This window comes from Diadema antillarum, unplaced genomic scaffold (genome assembly GCF_040938485.1).
Source record: "Diadema antillarum isolate AM-2024a unplaced genomic scaffold, OU_Dant_1.0 seq00001065_RagTag, whole genome shotgun sequence".
NCBI lineage: Eukaryota > Metazoa > Echinodermata > Echinoidea > Diadematoida > Diadematidae > Diadema > Diadema antillarum.
Window position 1 is genome coordinate 529,429 of NW_027271891.1, and position 16,164 is coordinate 545,592.

The 16,164-nt window shown below is 37.1% G+C and overlaps 1 protein-coding gene across 1 annotated transcript in view; it reads right to left on the reverse strand.

Annotated features, from left to right (window-relative positions):
- Positions 1–207: 207 nt before the first annotated feature.
- LOC139743285 (guanine nucleotide-exchange factor SEC12-like) overlaps positions 208–16,164 on the reverse strand; it is a 42,993-nt gene continuing 27,036 nt past the window's right edge. Inside the window, exons 2-10 of the mRNA XM_071653779.1 lie at positions 15,747–15,856; positions 15,468–15,619; positions 14,071–14,291; positions 13,397–13,480; positions 11,174–11,295; positions 4,404–4,577; positions 3,916–3,988; positions 2,574–2,733; positions 208–775 (exon numbers count right to left, since the gene is read on the reverse strand). Coding sequence (XP_071509880.1) covers positions 684–775; positions 2,574–2,733; positions 3,916–3,988; positions 4,404–4,577; positions 11,174–11,295; positions 13,397–13,480; positions 14,071–14,291; positions 15,468–15,619; positions 15,747–15,856 — 1,188 coding nt within the window. The 3' untranslated portion in view covers positions 208–683. The remainder of the gene's footprint in view (positions 776–2,573; positions 2,734–3,915; positions 3,989–4,403; positions 4,578–11,173; positions 11,296–13,396; positions 13,481–14,070; positions 14,292–15,467; positions 15,620–15,746; positions 15,857–16,164) is intronic.

A 16,164-nucleotide genomic window follows, 5' to 3' on the forward strand; every position in this document is an offset into this window, starting at 1 on the left:
TTCGCGAGAGCCAAGATTTGCAAAATTAAAATACACATGAAAGTTCTTGTCTACATTATACGCATTGAATGTTAGAGGCAACTTGCGAAAATTTTATGCCGCAAAAAAGGCCGTCAGCTCAAATTTGCGAAAATTTAATGCTGCCAAAATATCATGTTTTACGGTACTCTACATGTAGTCCCTATGAGAACAATCCATGGCACAGTTCACATCGTAGTGTCTACTGAACAGAGTACCACGTAATGAATAGCAGTGATAAAAATCGATTTTATATCTTGGTGACTGTCTGTGTCAAGACTTCTGATACAGCTGTATTAACATTTCACATCATAAATGTTCAGGAATATCACCCAAGATGACATTGATTGACTTCTCTTCACGCCAATGTCCACATCAGCTGGATGCATGACACAAATCGCCTTTTGTAACTTGGATCATCAGATCAACCATTATTCACGCCAGTTTGCTTGTCAAACTTGGAAGCAACAATAATTGGCAAAATCATTACAAAACATCATTGCCACTGTCCAGAGTTGTTTAGTAGCAAAAATTGTTTGACCTGCTTTCCATACGGATGATGTTGATAAGCTGCACAGTAATAAAAGGAGCCAACCCTCATCTGTACACAGATCTTTCTTGATGAGAGCGCCCTCTCTGGCAAGGTGACACACAGTGAGGCAAGTTCAGAAGTCGGCTCCCAAGGAGGCCAGGAGAGTAAAGATGAGGATGATGATGATGAAAGCTCCAAGAAACATTAGCATCACTGGGTATTCCCCTGAAACGAGCACAAACAGTGGTGTTATCAACCAGCTTTACAGTGGCTATTTACATGAACACTTACTATAGTATGGAAATTATTTCTTTTACTTTACTATCCCATAAGGTCCATGATCATTAATTCCAAATAAACATGAACAGGAGCATTTGTGACAAATGATTGTATCAGGGAAATTACCCCCTGAGGGCAATTACCCCTTAAAGGGCAATAACCACCCCCCCCCCCCCCCCCCCCCCCCCCCCCCCCCCCATCCCTGGCTAAATACTGGCTAGTGATTAGGTTAGAGTAAAGATTAGGTTTAAGGTTAGAGTTTGGGTTAGGTTTAGGTTTAGGTTCAGGATTTAGGATGAGGGTTAGGGTCAAGGGAAGGGTCTGCAGGGGAAGGGTCAGGGGTAATTGCCCTAGACCCCAAACTATATCATCACATTGACCACATTATTTTTTTAAATAATGCAAGGCAACAAAACATTGAACTATGCATGATTCAACTAGAATGAATGAACGCTATCAAAGCTCTTGTAACATTTGAAGTATGCAGAAGAAATGATTTTGCATTTATTAGCGTTAGTGAAAATGCAAAATGATAAATGTAAAACTCTACATGCATGTTACAATCAAGAAATAGGATATAATAATCATTATCATTAATATTATTCATTTGCCATTAATTTGCAAGACAAAACAAGTGAATGATAAAACAACAGACAAACCAACAATAAAACAGTTCAAGAAGTTAGGCTTTCTCTAAAGTGCTTCCCTAAGTTGCTTGGCTGGAAAAAAGCAATCAGAATCACTATATTTTATACGGCCCTTGGGCCTTTCCAACCATCTTAAAGAAAACATATCAGGGAAAAGCTAAAACACACACAAAAACTTAATACAAATAATTTTGAATTGCGCATGTACGCCAAGTGAATTATTGTATATACATGTACGAACTAGAAATATCACTATGGCGATTGGTGCTCCTCTGCCATCTCATATTATTTTCAACCCGTTGAGGATGGGCAAATTTTGCTACAACACACATTTCCCATAGACACTTGCCTGAGTATACTTGGGACTCGTCCTCAACCGGTTAACATTTCTATAAAACATCTCGCCAATGCGAGACAGCCAGCTTCACATGATGAACAAATAATCACAATCTGTTACAATCTGTAGTTTGTTATTAAAAGGAACAGTTCGGAAAAGGATCATTAAAGGGGCTGTACAGTACTGGTTGAGGTGGGGATTCATGGTTTTTACATTCCTAAGTGAGATAGTGCGAAACCTCTTATGAAATATGAAAGAGCATGTAATCTTAAGAAGGATTCAATGTTTATTTGATGAAAATTGGTTTTCAAATGACTGAGACATCCCAAAAAGTGATGATAATAATAAAAGACTACATGCCCCAACTTTATTAGGATCTCTTTGTTTCACCTTGTTTTTGGATATCTCTGCCACTTCAAAACCAATTTTCATCAAATAAACTTTTGATACCCCTTAGAATTGCATGCTCTTTGACATCTCATAGAGTGGTTTCTGAATATCTCACAAAATGTTAAAAGCTAAATCCTCACCTCGACCAGAACTGTACACACCCTTTTAATATTAACTCCACAAAGGTCTGACATTATGAGACCTTTGTAGTGACATGTTATCTTGGCTCATTATGTCAGTGTGACATCATGGACTGTGGTACTGAGCCTACTAAAGTCCTTGGATATTGAGGGAATACACATACTGCAGATGATTCTAACATTGCCAAAATGAAAAGCTAAACATGTGGAAACTTGATGAAAAGACTAACCTGGTCTGGACACTGAAACAAGACTCATCTTTTTGTCTGCTGCAATACTAAGGACAGCCGCTTCCTTGTCCCCAACAACACTCCTGGATTTACTGGTCATCGGGATAAAGGTCAGTCCCGTTATGAAGATTCCATGGGCGTTATTGACCCACTTTAACTTCTGTCTCATGACAAAAAGACAGAGGGACAGACCTGAATATATTTCACAATCATTAATATTCAGATATCCATTTAAATTTTGCAAATAAACAAGCAGAAGTCTGTTTGATGTTGGAACAGGCATCCATAAACCAAGCCTAATTCATACACGGTATACAGTAAAGCTGCGTTTACACCATGTTCCCAGCAGCCACGGCAGCCTCATTTGCCCGAAACATAGTGCGCCGTGGGTAGATGAGATATTCTCCTGTTTTCCCCACTCTTCGTATTCTAGTCTTGTTCGTTCCAGTCCTCACCCCAGTGAACACATAGCTATCAGATGCTGTTCTCACAGTGTCTAGTCAGGCAGACTATCAATGTCTTCAGTCACATCCCGCTACAGACAGCCTCTAAGTTTTGCTACGGCCTATCACATGCCACCCTGTTTTGTTGCATTCACCCCGATTTATCACTGCATACAAGATTCCTCATTAGCACCGGGACTGCTGTGGCACATTTTTAGACAGTTTAAAAATCTGACACGGCATCTACGGCAATCACGCCCTGTATCACGTTTGCCTATCCCATCTCACTGCGTCGAGTCTATCCCGTTTTGTCCATGGTGGCCTGAAACGGGGCTGCCATGGTTACCAAGAACATGGTGTAAACGTAGTTTTAAAGTAGGTATGAGAAATGACAAACTATGACTTGTGTGCTGCAATCATCAGTGAAATTTGTCAATTGTTGCAATGTAGTCACTGTCCATGACTTGCAGACATTTTGCATAAATTTGACTTCATGACTTCAGTAGGTCCTATTACTCAAGCTTATAACAACATCTGAAAAGAACTGCTGGCATTGTAAAAAATTTATTACATCGCAAAGTAACCATGACAAGGACTTGAAAGATTTGCAGCAGGCAATGACACATGATTCTTTAAGACTGACCAAGCAAATGCTTGCATAGAATACTAGACAAACAATTATGCACAACATTCATATACACACATACTGTACATACCTAAAGGTACAAGCAAACATACATACATGTATACATACACGCCTGCAGTTAAATTCATCTACATTGGAATATTTTATACTAGACATTAAAGATATAAGTCTGTACTACAGTCCTTTTTGTGATTTCAAAACATATCCTCTCCTAGAATGATCTAAGAATGAATGCAGAATACACAACACTCACCTGTAAACTGAACGTGATGTAGATTCCTACTGCTCCTGACATGGTTCCCACACCAACGTAGTAGCCACTATGACTGTGTAGATAACACAAACACTGGTTATATCTCTTGTAACCATGATACTGGGTTCTGACAATCTTCAGGTTCTGATATTCTAAAGCATGTCAAAGCTTTTTAAGTCACTGTTTGAGAATGAGCAAGCTTAGAGAATAAAATGTAGACACTGAAAGATTGAGTGAGGACTTTACAAAGCTGTCTCTGGGATATTAATCTGTCTGATCAAATGAGGACATGATCTGTATTGTCTTAAAGTGTAGTTCCATACTATAATCAAGTTGGCTCTAATAAATGTAAAAAGATTAAACAAAGACACTGTAGAGCTTTCACCAAAATTGGACATACAATAAGAAAGCAATGGATTTCTAAGTTTCACATGTCATCGTAAAACAGTGATAAAGTAATAATGAAACATGAAATACATTACGCTCACCTTACTGCCAAAGCAGACAGGATATGGTCTCCAGTGCACACAGTCTTATCGATAGTAAACTTCATACTGTTCCACTTGGTGAGGTAAGAAGGCTGCTTGCCTTTCTTCTGTATGTGAGGGACATTTGTGGTGAACATGGTTGAGTTGCTGACATCACCATCCAGAAAGGCAAACCTGCATCAAACAAAAATTCATCAGTCAAGAAAAGAAAGACAATCACAAACACACAATTGCAGCACATCTCCTCTACTCTTTCCTATAAGTTATCAATTCAGTTATTGCCTGGGGACATGATTTCAATACCTCAACTCAAATCAACCCTTGGTCATATTCATTACTGCACATTCTCAGTGACCTCTGTCAGAAAGAGTCACATTCACAATGTAAGGCTGACTGCCAGTACATTGCTTTTAGCTTTTTTGATGTGTGTCATCAGTAACAACATTATCTCCAGCAAAACTATTTGTGACCAGCTACAACAAAACGGATCTGAAAGTCGGGGAGCACATTTTCTGAAAAAGGCATGACATTACTCCCTTACTCTTCTGCTTTAATTTCATATACAGTTGAACCTCTCGTATCCGGACAAGTCGGGACCGGGGCTCATCCGCATAAGGGATTTGGCCGGATACGGGAGACTCTATGCTTTATACATGTACATATACTGTAAAAGTGGATATTTTCGCGTGACTAATTTTTCGCGCTTGGCCGGGTCGGAAGAGTTTCGCGTGTTTTTAATTCCGCGGAATCAAGACATCACGCACAGGCACATATGGCAAGCAAAAATATTCGCGTGCTTTTATTTTCGCGCTAGTTTCTGGTTGCGTGAAATACGCGAAAATTTGAACACCGCGAAAATTTCCACTTTTACAGTACATGTACATACACATGTACTGATGTAGCCCATTGTAGTACCACATGTAGTAATGTGTATACTGCAACCTTTTCATTCTAACTGACCCCAAAATAGAGGTTCGTGTTAGCAAGAATGAAATCATTTTCTTCTATAAATTCTTGGGATGATTTACCTAAATAATTATCAAGAAATGTATCAAGTAGATCTTGAAAATAAACAGTACGAGTCGACGAAACTACGCTTCAAAATTCGATTATCACGGCTCAGCAAAGTCGACTGTAGGTCGCCATTGTTAGATGGTCTCCCTCTCTCTCTCTTTGTGTGTGTACTGTGTGTGAACAATTTTTGAGTGTTCAATATCATTCGTTGCTCAGCCAATGACTCGAAACAATGCATGTCTATCTTGTCATATCGACGGCTGTGTATGGACCTATATGTGGCAATATGATATGAGAGGACTCGAGCGCATAATCTGTCCATGTTCTTGCAATGATTTGGGGATGTTTGGGGATGTTAAAATGTCTGAAGGTAAGCAATTTGGAAGGAAATTTGATGTAATGTATGTTAATCATGTTGGAAGTAATATGTAATTCATGTGTGTTTGTGTAGGGAGTTCTCAAGGAGTTGGGAATCCCCCTTTCCTCCCGTAATAATTTTAAAAAAAATCACAGCGAGATTGCGTCCGTATAATAGAGAGATCCGGATAAAGGGAGGCCGGATAAGAGAGGTTCAACTGTACGACACAACCCATAAAAGTACACAGTCGTGGAAATATCGATGATTTCATGAGAGCATGTCGAGTGGTCTAAGAAATCTGCCTTTCGAGAAAACTACCTTCAAAGTTTTCCTTCTGACGCAATCGTGATCAAGAGAGGTAAGACAGTTTTCACCTCTTGACAATAGAAGGTATGCTCCTAGCAACCTCTGCAATGTTCATTCAAGCTTAGTGCCAGCAGTCTCCGTTAGACCAATCAGTAACCAGGATGCCGCGCACTGACCAATTAGATCACTCCCTCATTGCTAGGGGCAGAGTGTATTTGTGGTGCTAAATTCAAATCTTTTTGACACGTTTCTGTTCCATTGAAAATCGGAAAATAATGGCCCAGAAAAATGCTAATTTCTTGCCTTTCCATTGGTCATTTAGCTTCAAATTTCGGCAGATGATAGACAAAACATTAGACTACAAAATCATGCCGAAAGCAGAATTTTGATAGTTTTGACCGCTTTTGATGATCTGACTTCAAACTCGATTTCCTCGGCTCAGCCTTCAACGACTTTTGGACCCTTTTGTTGTGGCGGGTCACATTTTTCAAGACTCCCTGATCTTGTGAAGGAAGGATATGAAACTCAACATTCCCCATTTAAAGATGAAATTAAGAATATGATCAAACCACCACTGTACACGAAATGAGACCAAGTAAATATATTTTTTTCTATTTTTCATAGATACACACAAGTAATGAACTGACAGACAACTGCTTGTATTACAGCGTTTCACTCAATGAGAGCTTTACAACTGGTAACTAAGTGATTCCAATCTCCTATTACAGGTTGCTGCAATTGAAAATCATTTTAATAGCGTTCAACAGTATTCTGGTCAGTACATTAATTTTTGTATTTTTTGTATTTATTTATTTACCACTTGTGGGATGGATAGCCCTTTCAGCAAATTGCTGTTTTTCGAAGGGGTCCAACCAAAATAAAAACAACATAACAATACACAAAACATTCAATAGGGGAGAGTAGTAAAAAACAACAACAAATGAAAAATGACTGTACAAGAAATACACAAATTTAGCTGAAACAGTAAACAAATATAAGTATACGCGAGGTACATATAAGGAAAAAAAAAAAAAACTCAAACAATAAGGAGCAAAAAAAAATCAGAGGTAGGAGGGGGAAAAAAAGAAGAGAGAGAGAGAAAAAAAAGAGCTAAACAAAAATAATATCTCATACATTATACCAAATCAAAATGCCATAAACTCAATAATATAAAGTATTCAATGCAATTGGAATAGTCTTCAAATAACGTTTAAAACTCTCAACTGAAACAAATTTACCATATATTATATCTAGGTCATTCCATAATTTTGCGCCACGATAGATGAAAGATCGTATACCATAATTAGTTTTGGGTTGGGGGAGTTTGAGTTTATGTTTGCCAGATCTCGTTACATATGGGGTTTCACGCACATGAAACATACTGCTTAAATATGATGGACAAAAATTATGGGTTATTTGGTACATAACGCATGCTGAGTGTTTTCTCCAACGCACACTAAGTCTTTCTAGTTTAAGTACATCATACAAATTTTGCGAAGGAAATAAATAATCCACATTCAGTACAATCCGAAGTGCCCGATTTTGTAATACTTGTAATTCATTAAGATAGGACTTGTATGTGTTTGCCCAAACTACATCACAGTAATCAAAATTAGGCTGAATAATTGATTTGTAAAACAATAATGCCGTGCGTCTATCAATATACAATCTTATTCTACGAAATAGATATAACAACTTTAACACTTTTTTCTTCACATAATCAGCATGTTGTTTCCAACATAAATTCTGATCAATAATAACACCTAAGTATTTACAACATTCATTTCTCTTTATTTCATTATCATCTATATAAATATGACAACTGTTAAGTACTGTTTGGCACTTTTTCAATCGCTGATGTGTACCGAGAAACATTACTTCACATTTCTTTGCATTCACAGTGAGTTTATTTTGTTTAAACCAGCTGGATAACCTAAGCAAATCAATATTCAATTTCCTGGTAATATCAGTTGGCTCTTTCGATGCAGTAAACAAGCAGGTATCGTCTGCGTACAAAGATAGCTCGCAATGATTTACATTGTATGGCATATCATTAACAAAAATAGAAAATAATAAAGGGCCGAGAAGTGAGCCCTGGGGTACACCACATTTCAAATCAGATTCAGTAGATATATAACCATTCACAGACGTATATTGTTTTCTATCTTCAAAATAATTTCTGAACCACCTCAGTGCATGTTGGCCAAATCCATACATTTCTAACTTCTGCAATAATATACAATGGTCGACTGTATCGAACGCTTTCTTGAGGTCGATTGTTACAAGACCAACAATATTACCTTTATCAATCGCATCCAACCATTTTTCTGTTACGTTTAATAATGCAGTTTGCGTTGAGTGCATTGGTCTAAAACCTGATTGACATTCTGTTAATATCTTATTTTCATTCAAAAAATTATTAACTTGATTATATACAACCTTTTCCATTACTTTGCCCAAAATCGAAATAACAGATATAGGGCGATAATTTTCAATGTCTGATTTGTCGCCGCCTTTGTGAATTGGAGTGATGCGTGCGCACTTCCACTGACTAGGTATAATACCAAGTTGCAGTGACTGGTTAAGAATGTGTGTCAGTGGCGGTGCAATAATGGAGGCTATTGGTTTCAGGAGCTTTGCGGGGAAATTGTCTGGTCCAGTAGATTTATTCAATGGGAGGTTCCGTAGTACTTCCTCAGTGTCTTTGGGCAATACCTTGTCAAAAAGGAACTTATTGGTAAACAGTTGGGGTGTTTGGGGATACCTTATTTCCTTCTCCGCAGAGTCAGATGCACTGTGTAGATTAGTACCTATGGTACAAAAATAATCGTTAAATGCATCTGATAATTCTTGTCCAGTTAAATGCTTATCATTATGAACAACAAAAATGGTTTGACTTTCCTTCTTTTTTTCAGGTGCTAAGTATCGTAGGGTTTTCCATACATTTTTCACATTAGAAGCAGCCGTTTCAATCTTAGTCGAAATAAAATTGCATTTTGCTTGACGAATTTTGCTTGTAACCAAGTTTCTGTTCTTCTTATAATTATCCCAGTCACACTTTAATGTAGATCTTCTGGCCCGGGCTTTCAATTTATCTCTTTCTTGCATCAATCTCAAAATACTGTCGGTCATCCAAGGTGAATCTCTTTGCTTAATACGCCTTTTCCGTAGTGGTGCATGTTTATCAGCCACAGTCATGATCGCAGAAGAGAAAATAGAACAGGCCTTTTCCGGATCGTTCGATTGAAATACACAATCAAAATCAATATTATTAACATCATTAAAGAAAAGTTCTTCATCAAAATGTTTAAAACTTCTTCCGGTTTTATATTTATGCTGCCCAATACTACGACATTTGGACCTTCCAACAACACAGTATATCATATAATGATCACTAATAGACGTTTCAATTACTCCACTGTCACATATTTTGTCGTCACTATTACTAAATATAAGGTCAACTGTTGTCGTAGTACTTTGAGTTACTCTTGTGGGCTCATGAATGAACTGTGTAGCATTAAAGGACTCCATGATGTCCACAAGTTTTCTCGTGTGCCAGGGTATACATATACTCTTCACGTCACAATTCAAATCTCCCAATAAATAATAGGACATTTTCAAATCATCAACTTTCATCATTACTTTTTCAAATTCCACAAACAAATCATTACTCGAATTGGGAGGTCTATACCAACACATTACATAAAACGATTTTTGCAACTCAAGTTTTACTTCTATTACAATCAATTCCAACTTATCATATATATCAAATTCATCCTTACGTACAAAAATTATATTGTCTTTTATGAATACAGCAACGCCACCGCCTTGTCTATTTCTATCACGCCGTAATAATGTGTAACCAGGTATACTAATTTCACCATCATCAACCACAGGAGATAAGTGAGTTTCACTGAGAGTTATTATATCCATATCAGATGCAAGAGCAAAATTTCTAACTTCATCGATATGTTTCATCAACGATGCACAATTCAAATGAACAATCTTTAGGCCCTTTTGAGATTGTAAATTACTAATCTTACTCTTTACTTTATCTAATTCTTCAGTTGTCACTGCAATTGGCTCAGCGACCGTGTTTGTGGATTCTACTTCAATACAAGAGCTAAGAGAGTCACCAAACGGCAACATTTTCCAGAGACATACATTGCATGCCCAATCATCATTTGACTCAAAAAAAGATCGTGATTCGCTAGAACATTCAAAGTGACCCCAACAATTGCAAAGAGTACACAACATAGCATTTTGGTTATTTTTCACTGATTTTTTACAGAAAATACAAGGATATCTAGGAGGCATAGCAAAAAAAGAAAAAAAGAAAAAAAACTCACATTACAAATAAATCAGGGTAAAATAAAAACAGTGCAGAACATCCCAATTTCAAATATATTGGTATTATATGAATTGGAATATATGAAAAAGCAAACAATAGATCGGCTTTTAGCTTCACACGATAGGGTTACAGGGCATTCAAGTCACTCTGAGTTCGAATGACTCTGTTCATTGTCTTTCCGTTTGTTGCCTTCATTTTCACAATGACACGACCATCACTTGACCACACAGAGAGGACACTTTGTTTCCTTCTTGCGCTGTTGAGCAACTGCAAGTTCGCTTTAGTTAACTGTTCTTGTACCACGATGTTTGAATGACAACAGTATACCAGCCCATCCAACCACAGAAAGAATATTGTTCTTACTTTAATACCTAAGCTCTCAAGAAAACATTAATTCTGATATCAAACATTTCTAGACATTGATCTGAAGTAACTTATCATGTAAAGCAATGCATAAAATGTGACTTAAAATGTATGCCTAATATTCCACTTTTCCAGTATTTCAATCTGTTTTCATGAAGTGTTTTTGTATCAAACCTTCATGAAACTACTAAACTATATCTTTTGGCAAGGACATCTCTTTCAGCATGTATTTTTTATACACAGATTCATACATTGACAAAGGAAGGATCTGTTTATTTTGGTGTTAACTAATCTTTTAAAGCCAGGAAGTTATACGTGACTATTCAAAAAGGTCTACTATGATGCCATGAATTCCCCTTCCCCTTTCCCTTTACTTACCTGCAGCATCCAAATCTGTAAGACTTGAAATCAGCACACTTCTCCCACTCCAGAGCACACATCTTGCTCCCATCCTTTGTGTTCCATACATAAGCTTTCTGGTCTCTGGATATTGTGATTAGCTGCAAAGTAAAGAGAGCAGCATGTAATGAGTAGTCGTCTTTCTCACTGGACACTGGTGAGTACTGTAAAAACAGAGATATTTGCAGCATGAAATTTTCGCAAAATGGAGCCGACAGCCTTTTTTTGCAGCATGAAATATTCACATATTGCCACTGGCATTTCATGCATAATACTGTATCATGGAAAAGAACTTTTAGGTGCATTTTTATTTTGCAAATATTGGCTCCTCAAAAATTCATGAAAATTTCATGCATGCAAAAATTTCTGGCTTTACAATTCTTTATGTCAACCCTTGCAGAATAGAGATTTCTCTACATTGTAGAAATGCCTCCAGCACTGAGCAGTTACCTATAGAGAAGGCAGCCATCTCATTCTCATGTTCCATAAGTGAAACAGAGAAAAAACAAACAAACAAACAAACAAATCAATAGCGACTTATTTCACTTTTGTCAGTCATGAGAGGGATACATTCATATGAGATCCTCATACAATCCAATTAAAATGGCATATAAAATATGCAATTCATGTAGTGTTACTTCTACATCAAAGTCTGTTTTTTCTTCTCAAAATACAGTCTCTGTAAACATTTCAGTCTATTATTATATTTGCTCAAACTATCATAAAATGTCAGTGCCCAATGTTTACATGAAAATATGCTTTGCTTTGTTCTCTAATTGGCATGCTTCATTCACTTCATTTGCACCAATGACCTGAACTGCCCTAGCCGTCGATAAAAAGAAATGACAGTAGATAACCTTGTCTATCACTATTTTATTATAATGAATTCAATGTTGCAGTTTCCAGCTTTGTTTGATTTGAACTGATATACCTGAGTGTACACTGAGCTTTTGCACACATTTTGCAGCAATAATGCAGAAAACAATGCAAAATTAAAGATAAAAGGTTGAAGCATAATTGAGTCAATACAGCCTTTGCACCAACAACTACATTTGTATGCACAAACACACTATACACACACACACACACATCTCACTTGTTTGTCATGGACTTTAAACATGGACTTGCGCATGAACTTTTTACCAACAAAGTTTACACTGAAGTGTTGAATATAATCAAAGCATCATGATCCTCATGCTCAGTCACATCGTGCACAATATCAATATTATACCCCCACGCAATCTATCACAAATGCACACAAATACAAAACTCAATGAAAGTTAATATCCAAGCTTTATCTCAGTTTTTTTTCTCTCTCTACCTACTGCAAAAGTAGAATCAAAGTGGAAATTTTCATGCATTTCATGAAACCATAAACAAGCAACAACAACAAAATACAAGCAAATATTTGTGCTTGTTTTAAGAACCACTATGTAATGTCTTGATTCTACATAATTAAAGACACACAAAATTCATATTACTCAACAGAGCATGAAATATTACTTGCACAAAAATACCCCCTTTTACAGTATTCATTTAAATTATCAAATATCATACATAGATTAGTCTTTAAAGGACAAGTTCACCTTCATAAACATAAGGATTGACAGAATGTAGCAATATTAGTAGAACACATCACTGAAAGTTTGAGGAAAATCAGACAATCCGTTCAAAAGTTATGAATTTTTGAAGTTTTTGTGCAGTACCCGCTGGATGAGAAGACTACTGCAGTGTATGAATAACTTAGATGTCACATGCGTACAACAATATAAGGAAAATATAAAGAGAATTTCACAAAATTCCATCTTTTGAAAAAAGTACACATTCCCCTGACTCGTTACCGATAAATGTTATGGGTAATATTATTCCCCCTGCCTTTAGAAAGAGGCAAGTCAATTGCTCTTTTATTATGCGAAAAAAGTGAAAATATGTTGAATTTTCTTTTATATTTTCTTTATACTGTTGTACGCATATGACTCACAAGCTGTAGTAGTCTCCTCATCCAGCGGTTCCAACACAAAAATTTAAAAAATTCATAACTTTTGCATCGATTGTCCAATTTTCCTCAAACTTTCACTGATGTGTTCTACTAATATTGTTGCATTTTCTCAATCCTTATGTTTATGAAGGTGAACTTGTCCTTTAATTTTACTTACCAACTTATATCTACTACTACCTTACCCTTGTGCATCTGCCTCTTACCTTGTTGCCTAGGGGACTAATGATGACATCTTCAATCTCCTTTGAATGTGCTTCAACATCATACACCTTCTCCATGGAGGGATACTGAAGGAGGAGCAGAAAATATTTTAAAATCTGTAATTGTCCTGACTGGATAATAGATACACAGCGGGCATGGTGAATGCATGGAGATGTTTCTCATCCACACAATCAAAACACTTGAAATACAGTCAAACCTACCTTAGTGGCCACCTGTCTATAGCAGCCGCTGCAAAATTTCCCCTCCCAAGAGGAAAGCCATGTTACAGACCCTACCTAAAATGGCCACCTGTCTATAGCAGTCACTTTCTTCATCTCCCTTGGTTGGGCTGCTATAGACAGGTTTGACTGTAGAGTATGTTTATACACATACTGTACAAATAATGTCAGTCAAACAAGCTTCTAATGTAACAGGATAACATGTAAACAATATAAAACAGTCTGATAGAAGAATATACTTCAAACAAGGTACAGTATAAGGCAAATGTTATGACTGCTCAATATATATGTCATACTTGTGTTGCAACATACTCTATGAATATGGAATGCTCTATTATCATTTTGGTACCGTCAGATACAAGGCAATGGTCCAAAAGTCATACAAGATGATATTATGAGACAAACAGCTATTATTGGTAGCATGGGCTGAGACTTACCGACCACATCCGTAAATGGCCGTCTGCTCCTCCTGAGACAAAGTACATGCCATTGGGTGAGAAGCATACAGCATTCTGACTTGCTTCTGTCTCATGGAAATCAGTCTGCACAGCTTTCAGCCTCTGGACATCAAACTTCACAATCTCTCTCGTTGGTCTCTGCCCCGACTTCTTCTTTCCATTGGACTCTGAGGATTTCTTCTTTCGTTTCCTCACTGTCACTATCAGAACACAAACCACAAAAATAACAGTAACACAGATGAATATGAGACATAACAAAGTGAGATTCTTTCTTGGGTTTAAATTCTGTCATAAGAAAACCTTCAAACCAGATAGCACAAAAATATGGTTTACTGCTCTTAGAAGTGAACAAATCAGTAATAACCATAGCAAAACTTTGAACTGATTTTTGTTACTCTCAATAATTTGCAAGAGTTAATGGGATCCAATATACGGATCATGCTACAACTTGGCCTCATTGTCCATACTCTCCATCCTAAATCAATAGACTCTTTTTGTCTTTTTTTCCAATGAGTCTTTTAATGAATAGCAATGGATCTTAAGTACAAGAGGAGGGTTCACAGGCAAAAAAAAACACAATGTATGTTTCACTGTCACTCAGATAACACCATCTGAGTCAAGAAACCTGCAGCCCATATCATGAAAGTATAATGAGAGACTCTACGCTCATAAGACACACTTATGAGAGACTTCATGAAACGGATTTTACTTTTCTACGAAGCTATACATATGAGCGACTGGCCAGTCTGAGATTTATGTAACTTTAGACTTTTATGTGATGACTTCATGAAACGGACTCTATGCTGCTTAAAGGGGATGGCTAGTAACTGATCAGTGGGAATCAGTAGGAATGCTGGGGGATGATTGTTCCAATTCTTGTGGGATTTATTTAAGAGTACATTATATATCTATTGTTGTGTGAAAATTATTTGCTTCAGTATGGTCTCATATTCAAGTAATGTGCAGTTTAATGTTTCCAGGTTAGCGTGCCTGGTCAGTGACGGGGCATTAATCTGCACATTACTTGAATATGAGACCGTCCTGAAGCAAATAATTTTCACACAACAGTAGATATGTAATGTACTCTTAAATGAATCCCAAAAGGATTGGAACGATCATCCCTCAGCATTCCCACTGATTCCCACTGATCAGTTACTAGCCATCCCCTTTAAATCTTCACATTACAAACATTTCAAACACATTGCTGGGACTCTCAGTTGTCTCATCCACTGTACAATCTGAACACAAAGGCAGATTTCTTATCCCATCTTGGGTACACCTGAATCATTACACTTGCATTGCTGCAGACAATCAATGATAACCTTCTGGTGGAGTTTCAGGAAGGACACGATGAAAAGAAGTAACTACAAATGTACCTTCCTTGTCTTTGCTCTCTTTCTTTTCCTCTTCCTCCTCATCAGAATTTCCAACCATCTGGGCAAGGAGGGAGCTCACTGTTTTGCTGATTTCATACATCTGACATCTTTCATCTTTGCCAGCTGCCATTAAGTAGACTTTCCCATCATACCTTTAGGACAGGAAAATATAAGAGGAAGAAATACATAAAAGTATCACTAAAAAAAAAAAAAAAAAAATCATGTTGAAACCAGTGCATAATATACTTCTGCAGGGAAAAAAAAATCTCAAAAATTTACCTTAAAGCTGCATTCATGATGGCGCTGCGATCCTCCTCATTATCTGTATCAAAGCGGCATTTGGACTGGATAGCCATTCCACTACTTCCCATGACAATTTCAAAGATTTCCTGGGGCAGGATACAAATGCAAACATATCAGTATGAATGAATAAAAAAGTGGACTGCTGACATAGAACAGCTTGTACTGAGACGATTACAATCCCATCTGCTAGTTCTGCCATTCAATAGGATCAACAAGCTCATGATAAAATGCAAACTCCTATATTCAATCATGATAAATATATGCAGCTCACATTCAGTCATGTATGTTAACTTTAATATCTAATACAACTCCTTTGGTTTTAAATGGATTTGAGGATAAAATGACAGACTGAACCACCCTCCTCCCTTGTGTTCAGTCCTTGGAATCAAACATG